Source organism: Trypanosoma cruzi, genomic scaffold (assembly GCF_000209065.1).
Source record: "Trypanosoma cruzi strain CL Brener 1047053517123 genomic scaffold, whole genome shotgun sequence".
Classification (NCBI taxonomy): Eukaryota; Euglenozoa; class Kinetoplastea; order Trypanosomatida; family Trypanosomatidae; genus Trypanosoma; species Trypanosoma cruzi.
In genome coordinates, this window is record NW_001849559.1 from 190,907 (window position 1) to 209,920 (window position 19,014).

Here is a 19,014-nt window from a genome sequence, read left to right on the forward strand (position 1 = left end):
TTCTGTGTACCTCTTGCCCTTTGAAAAAAGAGAAGAGGAAATTTTTTTTGTCTTTTTTTTTTTTTGCGTGGCGTCATTGATAATTTTTCCTTTTTGTTATTGTATTCCTGAGGAACGATGCACCATTGGTGGCTGGGGTTGTCGTGCCTGGCTTTTTGTTCTTCTAGTGTTGAATTACGAGGGAGATGTCTTTTATGCACTCGATTTGCCCCCGCTCTTTTTTCCTTTTTTCTGTGCACAAGGCGGTATAGATGATCGCGCGGTCCAAGCTGGCCTTTACGGTTACTTCATGGGCAGCCTCCGTTTAGCGGGTTTGATCCTTATTGTTTCTCTTTCAACGGTGCCAAGCACTACATTGCTGGAACAGATGGTGTGTTGAAATAATAATTACATATTGTTTTTTTTTTTTTTTGCGCCTCGTATGACGGAGGAACTTTTTGATGCGAGGGCTAATGGCTATATTGTCACGACGGATGAAACGTTGGAGGAGGTTTTTGTGGTCTGCGCGCTCATGCTGTCTTTTGTTTTGCATTTAAAGAAGGCAGGGTGGAGTGGTGGAAATCTCGACGTAGCGCTGAGTGTTTAAATGCGTTCTTCTTTTTATTATTATTATTATTTTATTTTTTTTTTTTTTTTTTGAGCGTCGTGATGCTTTTAATGAGCATAGCAGTGACTTTGTGTGAGTGTGTGTGTTTATTATTATTTGCGAGGCACGTGCACATATGTATGCTTTTTTGATCTGTTTTCTTGGGATGTGTTGCATGATAAGAAAGGAAAGATGCAAGAGGAGCATGGAAAAGCCGTTGGACAAAATGGCATTATGAGGAAAGAAGATGTCATGAAAAATACTCACGAAACCATCTTGAGCCTATGTAGGAAAATTCTTGGGGACCCCACGGTGACCCGCAGAGCGCAACTACCGTGTCTCAGCTTTCTGTGGGGACTCCCGTGGACAGAACCGCTAATTTTTATTTATGAGGGAGACTCTTGGCCCAGTGTTATTTATCCTTGTCACCTATTTGAAGTGAGTGGCGGCTTTCTTCCCGTTGCAGCAAACAATGGGGCGACGGCTATTCAGCACGCCTCTCTCACCAATTTTGAGACGGGCGCTTCCGGCATTTCCATCGAGGATGAAGATTATGCCATAAAGGTGTCTCGCTTTGAATTGGTAGGGACTGTTTTCTCATTTGAATCTTATCGAATATTTTCCCGGAATACCTCACAGTTGAATCCATCTATGAAACCCGAATACAACCGGCCGGTGAGTTCTGCTGTGATTCGAGTAATTACGAATGAGAGTGGAACCCCATCGGACGAAAAAGCTGCCACTCATCGCATCATGCAGCTGAAGAGAAGAGAGTTGTGGCAAATTTTTTTCTACAGCTTTATTCCTCTTATTGGTGTCACTAGGGAACATCTTGAAAAGAGGTGGAGCAGCTGCTTGACCAATGGTCTGTCTCAGAGTGACATGGAAAGTGGCGGGATTTCATCCAGCGCACACAGCAGTCAGGCCCTGAATGAAGAAAGAAGTCTTGTTTCGCCGAACCATCATCCGGGGATTTCTATTTTCCACGCTTCTACTCGACAAAGTAGTATTTTAAAAGCTAATTCCTTAAAGTTTAACGATGGGAGAAAAAATTCTGCTGCGTCATTTCTCACAACTGAAGGTGCAGAGAGAAATTCTGACTTTTCGTTGAGATGGGACATTTTCCGTCATTTATTTGATCAGGAGGAACGGTATCGCACCGATGTTGAAAGGTGTTGGGGATACTGGGCAAATGGGTGGGATAAGGTGAATCGTTTTGATGTTGTAGATTCTATCGATTGCATCATCACGTCGTTGGGAGGCTCTCGAGAGGCCGCCCATGTCGCTGCCACTTACCTTGATGCATTTGTATGCATGTCGCAGACGGTAGTTAGGGATGCCACTTATTTTAGTGGGGTTCTTCTTGCTTGTGCGATGCTGAGTTGTAAACAGGTGGATCGTTTTTTTCCATCTATTAAAGCCTTTTTGCGTTATTTGCGTCCGCAGCATTCCATCACCGCGACGGACTTTCATCGATATGAGATGCACGTACTGAAAACGCTGAACTTTTGTTTGCAGCCTGTCACATCATTAGAGATTGTGGAGGTTTTGCTCTATCTATGCGGCGGCCCCGCTGCCCAGCAAGATGCGGAGAGACGATACCGCTTACGTGAGTTAAAGCGGTGGAATGATGGCGCCTGTGGCGGGGGTGGAGGAGGTAATAATAATGTTTATGATAATAACGCTAATAATAACGAGAAAAACACAAGTGATGGTTACAGAAAGTGGACTGACGATTCTTTTACTAACACGTATCATTTGCGGTGGAATGACTTGTGTAAGTTGGCTCACTTTATTGCCGATTTGATGATTCGTAACACCAGGGCACAGGAATTCCGTCACACCATAATGGGCCTTGCTATTGTTGCAATCGCCGCTGAAAAGACATCCTGGGTACTCCCCGCCCCTCTTGTCGAATTGCTTCCCGAGTCCTGCCGAGTGAGCATCCATGCGGGCGAAAAGGCGGAGCTAGACTGCGAGAGCTACGAGCTATTGGTGCGCTACGCGGCGACAATGCGGTGCCGATGTGAGCAGGACGGAACGGAGACGGATGCTGTATCCCCGCTGTGGCGTGCGTTGGCATTAGTTCATGAGTGCTGCGAGGAATTTGGCACAGGAGAGCAAGTCGCCAACAGTGTGCTTCAGCGACGGTATAATATCAACCACGCGGCGGTTATGAGTGGGGGCTTTTAGTTTTACACGCCAAAAGAAAAACGGGAATAGGAGGAAGGGATAGGAACACCATGAGCAACGCATTGGAGATGGTTGCCAAGGAGGGAGTGACATCACTTATTTATTTATTTTATTTCATCTTATCTTTTCCTCTTAACGTTTTTTTTTTTTGTTTTTTTTTTTTGCATGGTGTTTTGAAAATGAGAGCGAAAAGAAAAAGAACAAAAAAAAAAGAAAAAAAAATACGTGGAGCGCGGAGGAGAACAATGGCTGTGATCACGAGAAAAAAAGACACCTCCTCCATCCGAGGTGTTTAAGGGGCGAATGGGACAGGGAAGGCAAAAATAAAAAATAAAAAAAGGGAGGGAGGGAGGAGAGGGGAGACCCTACGGGGCTGTTTTGGTTCGTGTGTGTGTGTGTGTGAAAGGGAAAGGGAAAGAGAGTTTGTTTTTTTGCGGTTTTTGGGGATTGTGATTTTGTTTTATTTGACGATTTTTAAATTTTTATTTTATTTTATGTTCCATATTTCTGGTTGTTGTTTTTTTTTTTTTTTTTTTTTTTTTTCGGTAAATGGGAGTTGCTGTTGTACGACTGTCTTTTGTGCTGCTCTCATCGCATGCGTTTTTGTTTTGTTTTGTTTTGTTTTCTGTCAACGCAATTCCGCTTCTATTCTTTGGTTTTTTGTGTTCTCCGTCTTGGCACATCGCTGTTTCTTTAAAATGTGCCCCTCCTCCCCGTACTTCTGTGTTTTTTCCTCTCCATCTCTCTCTACCTCTCTGTCTGTGTGAGTGTGTTTTGTTTTGTTTTGTATTGCTTCGGTATAATGAGGGAGGGGGAGAAAATAACAACCAAAAAGAAGAAAAAACGTCTATTTATATATTTAAATAAAAACTGAGCTTGCATATATATATATAGGCTTAAAAATATTATATGCACACACTTCACTCTCTCTCTCTCTCTATATATATATATATATATGCATGTATTTGAGGGTCTCTGAGTGTATGTATGCACATTATATATAAGCGGCTATAATAAACGCCCATGCAAGCAAAGAGAAAGCCATATATATATATATATATATATCGTTGTACATGTGTGCGCGATTCTTCTGCATGAAACCGAACACCCACACATTTCTTTTCTTCTTCTTCTTTGTTGTTGTTGTTGTGTGCGTGCTAGCAGCAAATTTATGCATGGATTTTTGTTTGTTTGTTGTTTCGCCGTTGGGTGCCCAAGCAGGAGCCCTGAGCATTCCGTACTGTGGTTGTTTCCACAGCACTGTCTTGCAATATTTTTTTTTTCTTGTTTTTTTTTTTTTTTGCGACTTCTTGCATCGTAGAATAATTTTGTTGTTTTTTTTTTTTTTTGGCGCATCCCCTTTGTTTAACGTTGTGTGTCTGTGTGTGCTTTTGTCATCTACTTTTCGGTCATGCTGCTCCAAATTCCACGCGTTCTGCCGGGACTATTGCCCGGTTATTTGCTTCCGCCTGCATCCTGCCCATTCTGCTGTTTTTCTTCCTTTTGCCACGGCTTTGTTCTTCAACAAGGGTGGCTGCAAAGAGGAAAAGGGGAGGGGTTGGAGAGAAGGAGGATGCCTGGTGCTTGTTTGGGAAACAGATGAGTAATGCGTGCGTCGCGTTTTGTTCTGCGTGCTGCTGTTGCTACTGCTGGAAAAGTGAAGCGGTGGAGGGCAGAAATTAAGAACGGTGGAAGCGGCACTGTGATTGATTTATTTCTCTTTTGGTTCTCTGTCTTTCTGCGCCATTAATTTTTTTCATTCATTTTTTTATGGGCTTTGGGGAGCGAGGGACGAAAGAGATAGCCATGCATGCATGCATACAAAAATGACAAATATATTTATTTATTTATTTTCTTTTCCAGGTGTCTCTGGTAGAGAAGAGGGTGGAGAAATTGTCAAAAAGACATGAACTTTTTATTTTATTGTTTGTTTGGAAGGAGGGATTATTATTATCATTTTTTTTTTTAGCGGCGTCGACACAGTGTTGTCTCGTTTCATGTTGGTTTTTCCCCCTTTATTTCATCTTTGTGGTTCGTGCCTCTCCATGCAACATGTGCACCATGCATATATCTGTTCGTATATATATATACATATACACAGGTGTGTATGTATGGAGGCATTCACTCATTATTTTTTTTTTTTTGAACGGCGCAGTTGGGCGGAAAGTTTGGATTTTTTGTTTTTCTGCTTTTTTTGAATTTTTGGTTGTTGAAACGCACACACCCACACGTGTCTTTATGTGTGGTATTCATATTTATGTGTGTGTGTGTGTGTTTGTGGGGGGGCGTGGTGTTGTGATGAAAGTTTGGCGTTGCTACCGCACCGTGCATGCACCCGACACACTTTCATGGGTGTGTGGGATGGGGCTCAGTATTATTCGCGGCGGTGTGGGCGGCTGCAACAGACTGTCGATGAAGAGGGAGGGAAAAAAAAACCAGATGCACCGGCGACTCACGACTGAAGCCCGCGGGTCGGAGTGAACCGGAACGAAGGGAGGGATTGCATACGACACAACTGACGACATCTGCGTCAACGCACGGACATTATGTGCATAAGTTTATTGAACAAAGCGGAAGCAAGACAATGGATTCTTTTAGAGGCCGGTTTCTTAGTTTTGTTGCTTTCTCTGCCTCCATTTTTCTCTACGACATTTTATGAAGATGGGGGAAAGAAAAAAAATGACAAAATATCCTGTCGGCGAGGGTGGCGAACAGCAGACCTTTCTCCCGTTTACTCACTCAGTGAAGTATTAATGCGGAGATCTTAATTGAGCCTCTATTCTTGACGTGAATGACGGCAAGACAAGGAGACCTCTCCCCCCTCATCCTCTGAAAGTAACGAAGAGAATGTGAACAGGTGCAAGGCAACAGGAACGCAGAAATGACAAGGAGCAAACAAAGGAGGATTGGTGGTGCAGATCCATATTTATGGATGCCATATTATATGATTATTACTATTATTATTAATATTATTATGATATATACTTTTAAAGGCAACTGGTAGAAAGAATACGCGGAATTGCGGGGTGCTCGGTAGATGATCGTGGGTGTCTCGTTTATCTGCTCCGTTTCCCCGCGAATTGATTTGGCGTTAAACGATAATGTTTGAAGGCAGCGAGTGAAGTACATTTTTCTGTTATTTTTGTTGTGTTTTTTTTCCGCCTACTTTACTGCCCTTCACACGGAGGGGTTCGGCGGCTGTGGAGCCCCAATCAATACCGCTTTGTCAGTTCCCAGTGAGCCCGGTAGTTATGCGTATGCCTTTTGGAATTGTTTGTTTACTGGTGTTTTGGTGTTCGATGGTTCTTGTCTAAAGCGGCGGGATATTGGGTGCGTTGAGCCAAAATGTAACTTGCCACGGCGTTGTTTTTTTTTCTCTCTGCAGGAAGAAAGAGGAAAAGGACTCATCCGGGCACATATTCTGTTTATATTAAGCGTAAAATAAAATAAAGATATGAGTAAATTAACAGAAAGAAAGGAATTGTTGTTGGCGTGGGGGAGGGGGTATGAGGTATGAGGAAGCTTATGGAAATTGGAGAAAACAGAAAGCACACGGCGGCAGCGAGGAGTGGGGTTAAAAAAAAAAAAAAAATCTTCCGGGTTTATTTGAAAGAAAGTGAAGCGGATTACATTAGGAAGCGAAATGCTTTTTGCACCAAATGGAGTGTTTTAATTTGGACTCTAAAGAAGTGCGCTTTTTTTTCTTTGTTTTTTACGTTTGTTTGTATTTCAGTAGTGTACCCCTGTTTCTTTTTTTTTTTTTATATAATGTCCCTTCACCTTTTTTTTTATTTTGACGTTAGTCGTTGTTCTCGGCCTACGGTTTTCTTTTTTTTTTTTACCAGCCTTATTTATTTATCTTTCAGCCTTTTTTTTCTTTCTTTATTTTTTATTTGCGTATCCTCCTTTTCTAGTCTCACCGGGTATTCGTGTGTTTATGGGTGCGTGCATGTGTGTATACATACATACATACATATATATCTTTGCGTGTGTGTGTGCTTTTGTGGCGGGAAAGGTGGATACTGTGGCTTCCCTGTATTCCCCGTAACTTTTTCCATGCTTGTATTGTGTATTGCCTAAGATAGCGGTGGGGGGGGGGGAGGGGAGGAGCACAGCCGTGTAGCAATGCGTGCCGGCTCCTCAGCGGTGGCCACCGTGACGCCGGCGGAGAACGCGCTGCTTTCACCCGGCGTACCATTTGCTATCACCAAAAAGATTGCCACTCCGCAGCAGGATCTTGTAGCAGCGGCGGGAACGATCAGTAGTTTTGTTTCTGTCAACGCAATTCCGCTTCTATTCTTTGGTTTTTGTGTTCTCCGTCTTAGCCCATCGCTGTTTCTTTAAAATGCGCTCCTCCTCCCCGTACTTCTGTGTTTTTCCCTCTCCCTCTCTCTCTACCTGTCTGTCTGTCCGTCTGTCTGTGTGAGTGTGTTTTGTTTTCTTTTGTGTCGCTTCGGTATAATGAGGGAGGGGGAGAAAATAACAACCAAAAAAACAAAACAAAAAAAAAAAACGTATATTTATATATTTAAATAAAAACTGAGCTTGCATATATATATATATATATATATATATATATATATATATATATATATATATATATATATATATATATATATATAGGCTTAAAAATATTATATGCACACACTTCACTCTCTATATATATGCATGTATTTGTGGCTCTCTGAGTGTATGTATGCACATTATATATAAGCGGCTATAATAAGCGCGCATGCAAGCAAAGAGAAAGCCATATATATATATATATATATCGTTGTACATGTGTGCATGATTCTTCTGCATGAAACCGAACACCCACACATTTCTCTTCTTCTTCTTTGTTATTGTTGTTGTTGTTGTTGTTGTGTGCGTGCTAGCAGCAAATTTATGCATGGATTTTTGTTTGTTTGTTGTTTCGCCGTTGGGTGCCCAAGCTGGAGCCCTGAGCATTCCGTACTGTGGTTGTTTCCACGGCACTGTCTTGCAATAATGTTTTTTTTTCTTGTTTTTTTTTTTTTTTTTTTTTGCGACTTCTTGCATCGTAGAATACTTTTGTTGATTTCTTGGCGCATCCCCTTTGTTCAAAGTTGTGTGTGTCTGTGTGTGCTTTTGTCATCTACTTTTCGGTCATGCTGCTCCAAATTCCACGCGTTCTGCCGGGACTATTGCCCGGTTATTTGCTTCCACCTGCATCCTGCCCATTCTGCTGTTTTTCTTTCTTTTGCCACGACCTTGTTCTTCAACAAGGGTGGCTGCAAAGAGGAAAAGGGGAGGGGTTGGAGAGAAGGAGGATGCCTGGTGCTTGTTTGGGAAACAGATGAGTAATGCGTGCGTCGCGTTTTGTTCTGTGTGCTGCTGCTGCTACTGCTGGAAAAGTGAAGCGGAGGAGGGAAGAAATTAAGAACGGTGGAAACGGCACTGTGATTGATATATTTCTCTTTTGGTTCTCTGTTTTTCTGCGCCATTAATTATTTTCATTCATTTTTTTATGGGCTTTGGGGGGCGAGGGACGAAAGAGACAGCCATGCATGCATGCACACAAAAATGACAAGTATACATATATATTTTCTCTTCCAGGTGTCTCTGGCAGAGAAGAGGGTGGAGAAATTGTCCAAAAGACATGAACTTTTTTTTTACTTTATTGTTTGTTTGGAAGGAGGGATTTCTTTTTTTTTTTTTTTTTTTTTTTTTTTTAGCGGCGTCGACACAGTGTTTTCTCGTTTCATGTTGGTTTTTCCTCCTTTATTCCATCTTTGTGGTTCGCACCTCTCCATGCAACACGTGCACCATGCATATATCTGTTCATATATACATATATATACAGGTGTGTGTATGTCTGGAGGCATTCACTCATTTTTTTTTTTTTTTTTTTGAACGGCGCAGTTGGACGGAAAGTTTGGATTTTTTGTTTTTCCGCTTTTTTTAAATTTTTGGTTGTTGAAACGCACTCACCCACACGTGTCTTTATGTGTGGTATTCATATTTATGTGTGTGTGTGTGTGTGTGTGTGTTTGTGGGGGGCGTGGTGTAGTGATGAAAGTTTGGCGTTGCTACCGCACCGTGCATGCACCCGACACACTTTCATGGGTGTGTGGGATGGGGCTCGGTATTATTCGCGGCGGTGTGGGCGGCTGCAAACAGACTGTCGATGAAGAGGGAGGGAGACAAAAACCAGAAGCACCGGCGACTCACGACTGAAGACTGCGAGTCGGAGTGAACCGGAACGAAGGGAGGGATTGCATACGACACAACTGACGACATCTGCGTCAACGCACGGAAATCATGTGCATAAGTTTATTGAACAAAGCGGAAGCAAGACAATGGATCCTTTTAGAGGCCGGTTTTTTAGTTTCGTTGCTTTCTCTGCCTCTATTTTTCTCTACGACATTTTATGAAGATGGGGGAAGAAAAAAAATTGACAAAATATCCTGTCGGTGAAGGTGGCGAACAGCACACCTTTTTCCCATTTACTCACTCAGTGAAGTATTAATGCGGAGATCTTAATTGAGCCTCTATTCTTGACGTGAATGACGGCAAGACAAGGAGACCTCTCCCCCCTCACCCTCTGAAAGTAACGAAGAGAAAGTGAACAGGTGCAAGGCAAAAGGGATGCAGAAATAAGAAGGAGCAAACAAAGGAGGATTGTTAGTGCAAATCCATATTTATGGATGCCATATTTTTATGATTATTACTATTATTATTACTATTATTATGATATATACTTTTAAAGGCAACTGGTGGAAAGAATACGCGGAATTGCGGGGTGCTCGGTAGATGATCGTGGGTGTCTCGTTTATCTGCTCCGTTTCCCCGTGAATTGATTTGGCGTTAAACGATAGTGTTTGAAGGCAGCGAGTGAAGTACATTTTTCTGTTATTTTTGTTGTGTTTTTTTCCGCCTACTTTACTGTCCTTCAAACGGAGGGTTTCGGCGGCTGTGGAGCCCCAATCAATACCGCTTTGTCAGTTCCCAGTGAGCCCGGTAGTTATGCGTATGCCTTTTGGAATTGTTTGTTTACTACTGTTTTGGTGTTCGATGGTTCTTGTCTAAAGTGGGGGGATATTGGGTGCGTTGAGCCAAAATGTAACTTGCCACGGCGTTGTTTTTTCTCTCTCTGCAGGAAGAAAGAGGAAAAGGACTCATCCGGGCACATATTCTGTTTATATTAAAAGTAAAATAAAGATATGAGTAAATTAACAGAAAGAAAGGAATTGTTGTTGGCGTGGGGGAGGGGATATGAGGTATGAGGAAGCTTATGGAAATTGGAGAAAACAGAAAGCACACGGCGGCAACGAGGAGTGGGGTTAAAAAAAAAAAAAAAATCTTCCGGGTTTATTTGAAAGAAAGTGAAGAGGATTACATTAGGAAGCGAAATGCTTTTTGCACCAAATGGAGTGTTTTTATTTGGACTCTGACGAAGTGCGCTTTTTTTTTTTCTTTGTTTTTTCCGTTTGTTCGTATTTCAGTAGTGTACCCCTGTTTCTTTTTTTTTTTTTTTTTATTTGCGTATCCTCCTTTTCTAGTCTCACCGGGTATTCGTGTGTTTATGGGTGCGTGCATGTGTGTATATATACATACATACATACATATATACCTATGCGTGTGTGTGTGTGTGTGTTTGTGTGGCGGGAAAAGTGGATACTGTAGTTTCCCTGTATTCCCTGTAACTTTTTCCATGCTTTTATTGTGTATTGCCTAAGATAGCGGTGGGGGGGAGGGGAGGAGCACAGCCGTGTAGCAATGCGTGCCGGCTCCTCAGCGGTGGCCACCGTGACGCCGGCGGAGAACGTGCTGCTTTCACCCGGCGTACCATTTGCTCTCACCAAAAAGGTTGCCACTCCGCAGCAGGATCGTGTAGACAGCGGCGGGAACAGTGGAATCAGTAGCCAGAAACGAATATCGGCTGTGGGCTCGGTACCACCGGTGCGGTGTGCGGTGGCGGCGGAATGTCGTGAAGCGGAAGTGGCACCAAACGTCTGCTCGTCCCTTGGGTCCTTTGTTGACTTGCCCAATAGTAAAGGAAACCAAGAGTGTCATCGGATACATCCACTGCGGGATTTTTTGGAAACTTACAAGATTCGAAGGCTGTTGGGGCATGGAAGTTATAGCGTCGTTTTTGAGGTTGTGAACCGCAAGACGAAGGAAAGAAAGGCGGCAAAGTTTCTCATTGCGAAAGAAACGCAGCTCGCTAGAAGGAAACAAGTCGGTGAGGGTGGGGACGGTAAAGATAAGGGGTCGATGGCGATTGAGGGTGGGAGGCACATCAGCAACAACAGCAACACATCGACGTCGCTCCCGGAGTCGCTAGTCAAGGAGATCACTGTCTCTTTTATGGCGCGTCATCCGAATTTGGTTCACACAAGTGACGTGTTTGTGGAAGATGTGGAGGATTTGCAAAGACGTGTGCAGCGGTATAACTCCCAACTTTTTATTGTTTCCTCAACATCTTCCAGCGTCACAGCAAAACGAAGGGTAAAGCAAGAGCCTCTCCTCGTAGTGGCAAAGAAAAATGCTGTGTCACATGTTTCTTCCACGACGTGTGACTCTTTTTCCGGTAGGGATAATGGGGATGGTGATGCTCCAGAGCAGCGCCAGGGTTCGTTGCCCGCCATGCCAGCTTCCTCAGCGGTGGTGAAATCGGCCGCTGAGACCAATCAGTCAGCTATTGAGAAAGTAAGGCAACAACTGCAAGAGGGAAAAATGCAATGTATTCTTGTGATGGAGTTGCTGACCGGCCGAGATTTATTCACACTGGTCTCTCGGAAACCACTCAACGAGGCAAGGACCGCAGCCTATATGATGGATTTACTGTTGGCTCTGCAGTGTCTTCACTCCCAACAAATCGTTCACCGTGATGTGAAGGTGGAAAACATTGTTATTGACCCTCAGGACAGAGCACGTCTCATAGACTACGGCTTTTGTGAAGGACTGCAATGGTCGAGCAACACGAATGCGGGCTGCAGTGGGGAGACGCACAAGGTATGCGATGGGACACTGACTCAATTCTGCGGATCGTATCATTACGTGGCCCCAGAGGTAATTCGGGCAGCCATGCACTCTAGGCTATCGGCAAGGCCGACCGATGCAAAAGAGGCCAACAACAGTGTTAGCGTTAAACTGCCTCCCATATCCATGACAGGCAGCACAGGGATTTGCGGTAACCTCATGACACCGAGAACACCGGCTGAGGATAAGAATAGCCGTGGGATGCACTCGGCCGCCTCCATCGGAATTCTGAGGACACTTTTGACACCTGGACCGATGGGATACGGCACTTCAGTCGATTTATGGTCGGCGGGCGTGGTGATGTTTGTTCTCTTACACTCCACCTTTCCTTTTCATGACGAGCGCCGCAGCAGTCTTCTCAAGTTGATCAGTTCGGGTCGTCAAACTGTGCGGCCGTCACCGCTACTTAGTAGCGATGCCAAGGATCTCTTACGAAGACTGCTGACGCACGATGCTCGTCATCGACTGACAACAGCGCAAGCCGTTGAGCATCCATGGTTCAAAAGGCTGCTACAGAGGAGAGGAATGGAATAGACTTGAGCCAGCAGCGTAGTTTTTGGTAATTTTGTTAGTTTGAAAATAGAGCCAAAGTAAAGGAACGTTTCTTACAGGAAAAAAATTAGCTTCAATGCATTACCTTTACAGTATTATATACCCTGGACTCTTGTAATGCAGCCTCTTCCCCTCACCACTGATGTATGTATGCCTTCGAAAAACTATACACTCTGTCATTTGGTAAGTTATATCAGGCCCAAAAAAGGGGGAGAAAGAAAAAGAAAAAGTAAGAACGAAGCAAAGAAACGAAAAAGATTGTTTTACTGCGCCTTGTATCATAATTTATACCTCTCCGATACAAACCAATCGAGCAGAAAAAAAATATATATATACGCGATTAGCCTATTACACCTCTGTGAGCAATGAAAAAAAAAAAAAAAAAAAGAGGAGTCTTTTGCGTTTAAAAATGGGTAATGTGAGGGGTTCGATATGAATTGTTTTTTTTTTTTTAATTATTATCTTTGTTTGTTTGTTTTAATTACCTTTTTTTTTTTTTTTTTTTGGCTGGTCTTGAAGCAGAGGAGAGGGGTTCTCGAGGTCCACCCAAAGAATACAATAAAGAAGCGGTAATCACAGGTTGACGGGAGGCGCTACTGGCGAAGAACTATGTCTATTCTTAAGGGAAAAGAAGTGGAGGTCACGGAAGACGATCAACACCGCATTTGTCTTTTTGCGCGTCTGCATCGCCGTCGTCGGGAGCTGGTGGCCGAACTCTCTAGGCGTAAGGAGGAGATAGTGAGGCTTGGCGACGCAGCAGACGAACTGATGATCACTGACAATGCCATGTATCTTTTCGGCGAGACCTTCATGGAGACCGACAATGACGAGGCAGAGGAATGGCTGGAAAAGGAAAAGGGTCGCTTGCAGACGGAGCAGGAGGCGGCGGAAGCGGAGCTGAAATTGGTCGAAGTCGCGTTGGGCGAATTAAAGGCTAACTTGTATGCGTCACTGGGCAGCCAGGTGTACCTGGAAGACGAATGATAACCATGAAAAAAAAAAAAAAAAAAAATTCAAAGGTAAAGCAGGCGTTTTAAGAAAAGCAACGCAGGGGACCACAAATAAGAAATTCTCGCAGGACGAAAAACAAAAAAAAAAGGCGGAAAAAAGAAGGAATCGGTTGGAGTTTTTCTTTTTCCTTCATTCCATTCTTTTTTTGTGTGTGCGTCTGTGTAGCAGCAGCCTTTTCTGGTGTTTTTTTTGTTTGTAAATTAACCAGCGTTCCAGCTGTGTGTAGGTGTTTGCTCCTTTTTTGTGTTCTGTGGATGTTGTACTCTTCTTTTTTTTTTTAGTCAATTTATTTGGATCTGGGTGGTTAGACGAGGTGGGAGAGTCTTTTGTATTTGCAGGTGGTGTGGTGTGTCTTCACGATGGATCGGCCACCCGGTCCTATGCACGACCTGATTCGGCGTGCCTACGAGGAGATGCGCCTCTATTCAAATTATTATGCTGCTATACGCATCATTACGGCAGGCCTGCAATTGGGTGAGAGGGACAGTGAAGAGAATGCGCTGGAGAGGCAAACCTCACGTCAGCCTTTCTTTGATCAAGGTGGCACTCTGCAAGGGAGTTGTAGCCACAACAACGATGTGTTCCTGAGCGACCGTTCTGGTGGGTCCTTTACCGAGTCTACAGCAGTGGGTAAGAGCAAGGTAATATCTGTCTCGGAAGGCACCAAAATTGTGAGGGTGACACCACAGTTGCGCGGAGGTTTTAATCGGACTCAAAAGTTTCGAATGCTACTTTTACGTGCCGATGCGTACTCGGCTTTAAAACGGCATGATAAAGCCCTACAAGATGCTCAAGCTGCTGTTCTAATGTCTCACGAACGTTCTGCGGAGGCCCATTTTGTAATGGGAAGGGAGTTCCTACGCCTCTTTCAACTTGAGGCTTCGGTGGTTGCCTTTGATAAGGCGGAGTCTCTTCTTTGTTCGTCACCAATTTATAGTGGAAATCCGTGTGTTGAAGAAATCACGGCCGAGGACTTTTGGGCACAACGTGGGTACCACATGGAGGATGTTCAACGCTTGAAACTGAATCGCTGTTCCATGGAGCAGGAAGAACAAAAAGCACATGGTGTGTTGTTGGGACAACGTGTAGATGATGGCGCAAATGGTGTGCTTGCATCAGAACACGCGTTGGTTACCTCGACATCTTCTGAAGGTTCAAACGTTGCTAATCCTCAGTTGCTCTATTGGAGGCAGCTTGCTAAAGAGGCACGAGCTCTACATAAGATGAGTACTTCACATATCTTGCCTATAGGCTTTCTTCAAACAGCACTTTTGTTTTTAGATCATCAAATGAGTACAGTTCGGTTTGGTGTTGTGGCATGTTTAGAAAACACGACTTCCCGAAATTTTCGTTTGACAGGGTGTTCCTCTCCTGATGCCGCCTTCCGGAATGGGATGCAATTCCCTGATACCATTCCTCCCGGCTGTTGTGGTATCGCTCTCCTTCAACCTCGAGGACGATGGGGCGGTTTTGTGTGCTCCGTCTGCTATGAGGTGGCAGATAACGCTGTGTGTTGTTTTTTTTGCTTTGAAACTTCTTTCATGGGGTCAAACAAGTGTGGTGTTCGCTTTGCATCGGAGCGGCGTTCTTTAGAGTTTGCTTGCGGCTTGAGGGACCCTAATAGCAACACTTCCGGGAGTTCGTCATCGGACACCACGACGAGGGAGTTTGTTAATTTTAAGATACCGAATCCAAGTCTGTGGCTCCCAACACACGTCGCACCACTACCATCTGGACGCAAACTGAAAGTGTCTGGTGCAACGCGCAGCAATAGTCGAGTTATCATGTTCTCTGTGACTGAAATTCTCTCCGTTCGTCTACGATCCGTGGAACTTCTGACTGCTTTGGAGTTTGCAGGCCCTGTTGTATTAAAAAAGATGAGTGCCGTAAACCGGCGGTACCGCGAGTTAGTCAACAATCTTCCACCAACAATGTTTTTTGGTTCGAGTCGCTGCTTATATCCCGACTACTGTTTGTTGAGTGATCGCACAAGTTCACCCTGGATTGTACATGACAAGGAGCCGGTGAGGTGGAGCTTCGTCTTTGATGGCCGATTGATGAATCGAGAACTTTTCATGGTGTCCGACTCTACCGACCCTCAAAACAATATTTTATACTTTTCAGGCGAGAGTTGCGGTTCCATCGAAACAGTGGTGTTCTATGGCGATCGACGCACTCTCATTGCACAGATAAAGGGCAGTTGGGTACCTTTCAGTAGTACGTTGTACTTTTGCACATCGTCGGGTCGTACTTTTGCCTCCTGCTTTCTTAACCGAAATTCTGAATTGACGCTTGTCTGGGAAGGCGCCAGCAAGAAAAACAAGTCGGAGGATGTGGAGTATGTTATGCATCGGGTGGAATCTGTCCGGCGCACAGGATTTGGTGGGACAACAAGCACGGTGTCAAATCTTTCCACTGTAAATGGCTTTGGTGGTACCGAAGAAAGTAATTCCATGTTATTCTCTTCCTCGAGTGGGGTTGTTTTGGCTTCGCCTCTTGCACCGTCCAGAGGCAATCGGGGCTCTTTGGTTGAGAAATATGCCGTCTGGCGTTCACAGGGAACAAATGCAGGCAGTGCTGCGTGCGGCATTACTAGGCAAACGAACAACGGAATGGAGCTGGTAGCTGAAGTCACAATTAGTCCCCCCTCTGCACAGACAGTGACGAAAGGGAGTGTCATTGCTGAAATTACATTCTGTACAGGTGCTGATGCGCTGTTGGTTACACTGTTGGCGTATTGTCGATTCCAATGGGATGGATGAATGAATACATAGATGAGGAAGAAAATGGAAGGCAACCAGCAACAGCAACATGGAATATATATATAAAAAAAAACGATTTACTTTTTTTTTAGAGGGAGAGAGAAATGCATATGTAGGATGGGTAGGTGTGGTTCAACGCAACGTGTATCTTTCCGTTGTTAGTTTTTTCGTGCGCGGAATTGTGAGTGCAATTTTGACAAGACGCGGGAGCAATTTTGATGCACGTTTGGGATGCTTGAAAGCGTAGCTGTTTTGTGTACAATTTTTGCTGCCTCCTCTCCACCCCCTTTTTGCTTGTCTGAGTTTTTGTTTTATTTTTGGGAGTGGCTACGGGCGCTGAGGAGAAAGGAGGTGTTTGTCCGGGGAGGGTGATCCGGGTGTTGTCTTCTCCCTTCCGGCGAAGCGTATATTTATTTAATTGTACAGAAGGGAGCAAAAAAAAAAAAAGAAAAAAAAAAAAAAAGGAGGAGAGGGCATGGAAAGAATTTCTTTTTTTTTTTTTGTTTCTTCCTTGCAACGTGCTCTGAAAAGTTTGGGCCGTTTCTTCCGTGAAAAGAGCGTTTGTGTGATGTCTCGTTGCTGCAGTCGACTTGTTGTGCGTGATTTCCCCCCTTTTGTCTCTTTCCATTTCTTGTGCGACGTCGCTGTTCTCCACTCTCCCCCTTTTTTTTTGTTGTTGCCGTTGTTTTGACCCGCCTACGACAGGCCAACCCATCAAAAGGAACGGACGTTCCTGGCCCGGTGCTCCTCTCTGTCCCCCCACGGAGAACACATCCTTACGGTTACAGAAGGCAGCAAGGATAAGCAGAAGGAAAAATAATAATTAAGGAGGGGAATTCGTAGAATTATTTTTTTTTTAACACTTTTTTTTTTTTAAGTTTTTTTTTTTTTTCCTACGCGCTGCTGTTTTATTGTGGGCGTATCCACACGCTGTATGGAAAGCAGGTGAAAGGAAAAAGGAAAGAAAGGAAGAGTGTGAGGGTTGGAGCTTGTCCCTTTTGTTTATTAGTCGCTGGTCCACCAAGAACTGGAGTCCTTGGATACATGACTGTCCACGTGCATTGGTTGAATGGTGTGCCCGCTTGTGAGGGTTGGATAGAAAAGTATTCGGTCGGTCGCAGTTTTTTTTCCAGAAAGTCGTGGCAGATGCGTTATGTCGTTGTAACCAGCGAGGGCATAGGGTACACGCATAAAATACCCAATCGATGTATGAAACCATCGTCCGCACGATGTTTTGTGCCATTTGAAGGGCCTCCTAAGAGTAGCGGAGGGATTCATCTTCGGCCCGTTTATCTTCTTCGACATGTCACACCTTCAATGCATCCAGAAGTTCCTGACGGTTGTCAAAAAGCGCTTTCATGCACCTTTAGCGGAAGTGATGTTTCCTGCGAGCATCACTACTTTGCGATTTCGTTTGAAGAGCGAAAGAAACGACTTTTTCTTCTTCTTCGCACTAAATCATTAGAGGATTACAATGTGTGGACGTTGGTACTTTCAGTCTATGTGCCTGCAGGAAGCATTAAAACTGTTGTTCCTGTACCCCACCCGCTAGAGAACTATCGCCACGGCTCTGCCTATTTTTTCAATTCAAAAAAAGGATTTTTCAAAATTTGGGATAACGTTATTAATGTTGCAACTGCTGGCTTTTACATGGTAGATCCTGATCCATGCACAGCGGCCGAGCTTGGCAGGATCAAAAAACTTGTGCTTAGCTGGGACGAGGGGGAGGCATTTCGGTGGCAAAGCCTCCGCAGTGGAGAGAATTCTACATCTCATCGAACGACTATCCTTCAGGAAGAGAATGAGGAGGAATGGCGCAAACTGTTGAGTGTTGCAGCAGAGTTGGATGCCGTGTGTGGGCCAACCGAAGAATCGACTGGATACACGGAGTAAAAGACAGCCATTTGTCTGAGCAAAGAAAGAAAATACACAGTCCGTGCGAATGCATTCTTTCCAGTTTTCCCCAAATCTGTCACATATTTTAAATTTGGGTGAAGGTGTTGTGGTGTTATCGAGTGCATGGTTCTGATCTTCTTGTTTATTTCAGGTCTGTGCTCTTCTCTTCATTCCGTGCTTGCTTTTTTGTTCTCCATGCCTTTTTTTTTCCTTTTTTTTTTTTTTTTTTTGAAGTGATGGACTGCGCTTCACGCTTGAGTTGTGGAGAAGAACAAGAGGAAACAACAAGAATAAGGATCAATTTGTGAGGTTCTGTTTGTGGTATTATCTGGTTTTATTTTATTTTTATTTTATTACTTTTATTTTTATTTATTTATTTTTGCAGTAACGCGAAAGGTGGTGGTGGGAGGGTGTGACACTCGTCGCTGCCTCAGTGTTTAGTTGTGCGTATTTATAGCCTTAACTTTTTTTTTTTTTTTTTTGGGGTGCACGTTGCGTCGCACGCACGGTTGCCGCACTACTGACAAAATATCTTTGCAATTGTGTGTGTGTGTGTATTTGCCTCCTTGAAAGGGGGCGAAGCAGGCGGATGAGACACGCACCGCATCCGGTAATTTAATAATTTTGCATAAATATATTATCTGCGATTCCCTCTCTTTCACCTCTTGGCTATTTTTCAGCAGAAAACAGAAACAAGGAGGAGAGACTTTAAAAAGAGAAGGAAACGGAGCGGAACAAAAGAGGAAGAATGAAACTGAATAAAGCGTGCTAAGAAAAATAAAATAAAAATGAAGAGAAAAGGATGAAAACGAGAATTGTACATGTTTGTGTCTTTGTGTGTGTAAGTTTGTATTTGTTCTTCTGTTTGTGCTGCCAAGCCATGACTCAGGAAGATTTTTTGGCCGGTTATTGCCGCCCAATTATTTTTTATTTTTATTTTTGCTTTGTTATCTTACTGATTTATTTATTTATTTTTACCCTTTTTTTTGTTGATTGCTTTTGCCCGTG

The 19,014-nt window shown here is 43.9% G+C and overlaps 5 protein-coding genes across 5 annotated transcripts, besides 50 other annotated features; all 5 read left to right on the forward strand.

Moving 5' to 3' along the window:
- Window positions 1-2,607: part of a sequence feature (areas merged during assembly that could not be assigned to a particular haplotype. This can correspond to areas where the two haplotypes were merged or to regions with more than two copies in the genome that were merged during assembly.) that runs on past the window's edge.
- Window positions 598-637: a microsatellite.
- On the forward strand, window positions 779-2,779 carry Tc00.1047053506925.170 (hypothetical protein, conserved; the record flags this gene model as incomplete). The annotated part of the gene is made up of 1 exon (XM_816470.1): window positions 779-2,779. The coding sequence occupies one exon, from the start codon at window positions 779-781 to the stop codon at window positions 2,777-2,779; it is 2,001 nt and encodes a 666-aa protein (XP_821563.1).
- Window positions 2,608-2,789: a sequence feature (areas merged during assembly that could not be assigned to a particular haplotype. This can correspond to areas where the two haplotypes were merged or to regions with more than two copies in the genome that were merged during assembly.).
- Window positions 2,790-3,296: a sequence feature (areas merged during assembly that could not be assigned to a particular haplotype. This can correspond to areas where the two haplotypes were merged or to regions with more than two copies in the genome that were merged during assembly.).
- Window positions 2,918-2,942: a microsatellite.
- Window positions 2,968-3,001: a microsatellite.
- Window positions 3,250-3,275: a sequence feature (AT_rich).
- Window positions 3,297-3,322: a microsatellite.
- Window positions 3,297-3,727: a sequence feature (areas merged during assembly that could not be assigned to a particular haplotype. This can correspond to areas where the two haplotypes were merged or to regions with more than two copies in the genome that were merged during assembly.).
- Window positions 3,381-3,404: a microsatellite.
- Window positions 3,628-3,649: a sequence feature (AT_rich).
- Window positions 3,718-3,744: a microsatellite.
- Window positions 3,728-6,534: a sequence feature (heterozygous, non-Esmeraldo-like haplotype).
- Window positions 3,823-3,844: a microsatellite.
- Window positions 4,053-4,081: a microsatellite.
- Window positions 4,611-4,633: a sequence feature (AT_rich).
- Window positions 4,841-4,892: a microsatellite.
- Window positions 5,010-5,077: a microsatellite.
- Window positions 5,718-5,755: a microsatellite.
- Window positions 6,535-7,427: a sequence feature (haploid, non-Esmeraldo-like haplotype).
- Window positions 6,603-6,674: a sequence feature (T-rich).
- Window positions 6,709-6,736: a microsatellite.
- Window positions 6,737-6,759: a microsatellite.
- Window positions 6,760-6,785: a microsatellite.
- Window positions 7,169-7,201: a microsatellite.
- Window positions 7,295-7,318: a sequence feature (AT_rich).
- Window positions 7,329-7,401: a microsatellite.
- Window positions 7,428-10,267: a sequence feature (heterozygous, Esmeraldo-like haplotype).
- Window positions 7,532-7,551: a microsatellite.
- Window positions 7,618-7,645: a microsatellite.
- Window positions 7,772-7,805: a microsatellite.
- Window positions 8,442-8,473: a microsatellite.
- Window positions 8,766-8,795: a microsatellite.
- Window positions 9,454-9,492: a microsatellite.
- Window positions 10,205-10,283: a sequence feature (T-rich).
- Window positions 10,268-14,773: a sequence feature (areas merged during assembly that could not be assigned to a particular haplotype. This can correspond to areas where the two haplotypes were merged or to regions with more than two copies in the genome that were merged during assembly.).
- Window positions 10,346-10,373: a microsatellite.
- Window positions 10,377-10,404: a microsatellite.
- On the forward strand, window positions 10,520-12,319 carry Tc00.1047053506925.180 (protein kinase, putative; the record flags this gene model as incomplete). Its single annotated transcript, XM_816472.1, has 1 exon — window positions 10,520-12,319. One exon carries the CDS (start codon window positions 10,520-10,522, stop codon window positions 12,317-12,319), a length of 1,800 nt encoding a protein of 599 aa, XP_821565.1.
- Window positions 12,540-12,593: a sequence feature (GA-rich).
- Window positions 12,778-12,842: a sequence feature (T-rich).
- Tc00.1047053506925.190 (hypothetical protein, conserved) lies at window positions 12,947-13,321 on the forward strand (the record flags this gene model as incomplete). The annotated part of the gene is made up of 1 exon (XM_816474.1): window positions 12,947-13,321. One exon carries the CDS (start codon window positions 12,947-12,949, stop codon window positions 13,319-13,321), a length of 375 nt encoding a protein of 124 aa, XP_821567.1.
- Window positions 13,330-13,349: a microsatellite.
- On the forward strand, window positions 13,708-16,110 carry Tc00.1047053506925.200 (hypothetical protein, conserved; the record flags this gene model as incomplete). Its single annotated transcript, XM_816477.1, has 1 exon — window positions 13,708-16,110. One exon carries the CDS (start codon window positions 13,708-13,710, stop codon window positions 16,108-16,110), a length of 2,403 nt encoding a protein of 800 aa, XP_821570.1.
- Window positions 14,774-15,172: a sequence feature (areas merged during assembly that could not be assigned to a particular haplotype. This can correspond to areas where the two haplotypes were merged or to regions with more than two copies in the genome that were merged during assembly.).
- Window positions 15,173-17,590: a sequence feature (areas merged during assembly that could not be assigned to a particular haplotype. This can correspond to areas where the two haplotypes were merged or to regions with more than two copies in the genome that were merged during assembly.).
- Window positions 16,545-16,573: a microsatellite.
- Window positions 16,956-17,002: a sequence feature (T-rich).
- Tc00.1047053506925.210 (hypothetical protein, conserved) lies at window positions 17,155-18,003 on the forward strand (the record flags this gene model as incomplete). The annotated part of the gene is made up of 1 exon (XM_816478.1): window positions 17,155-18,003. One exon carries the CDS (start codon window positions 17,155-17,157, stop codon window positions 18,001-18,003), a length of 849 nt encoding a protein of 282 aa, XP_821571.1.
- Window positions 17,591-18,061: a sequence feature (areas merged during assembly that could not be assigned to a particular haplotype. This can correspond to areas where the two haplotypes were merged or to regions with more than two copies in the genome that were merged during assembly.).
- Window positions 18,062-19,014: part of a sequence feature (areas merged during assembly that could not be assigned to a particular haplotype. This can correspond to areas where the two haplotypes were merged or to regions with more than two copies in the genome that were merged during assembly.) that runs on past the window's edge.
- Window positions 18,207-18,236: a microsatellite.
- Window positions 18,339-18,387: a microsatellite.
- Window positions 18,931-18,997: a sequence feature (T-rich).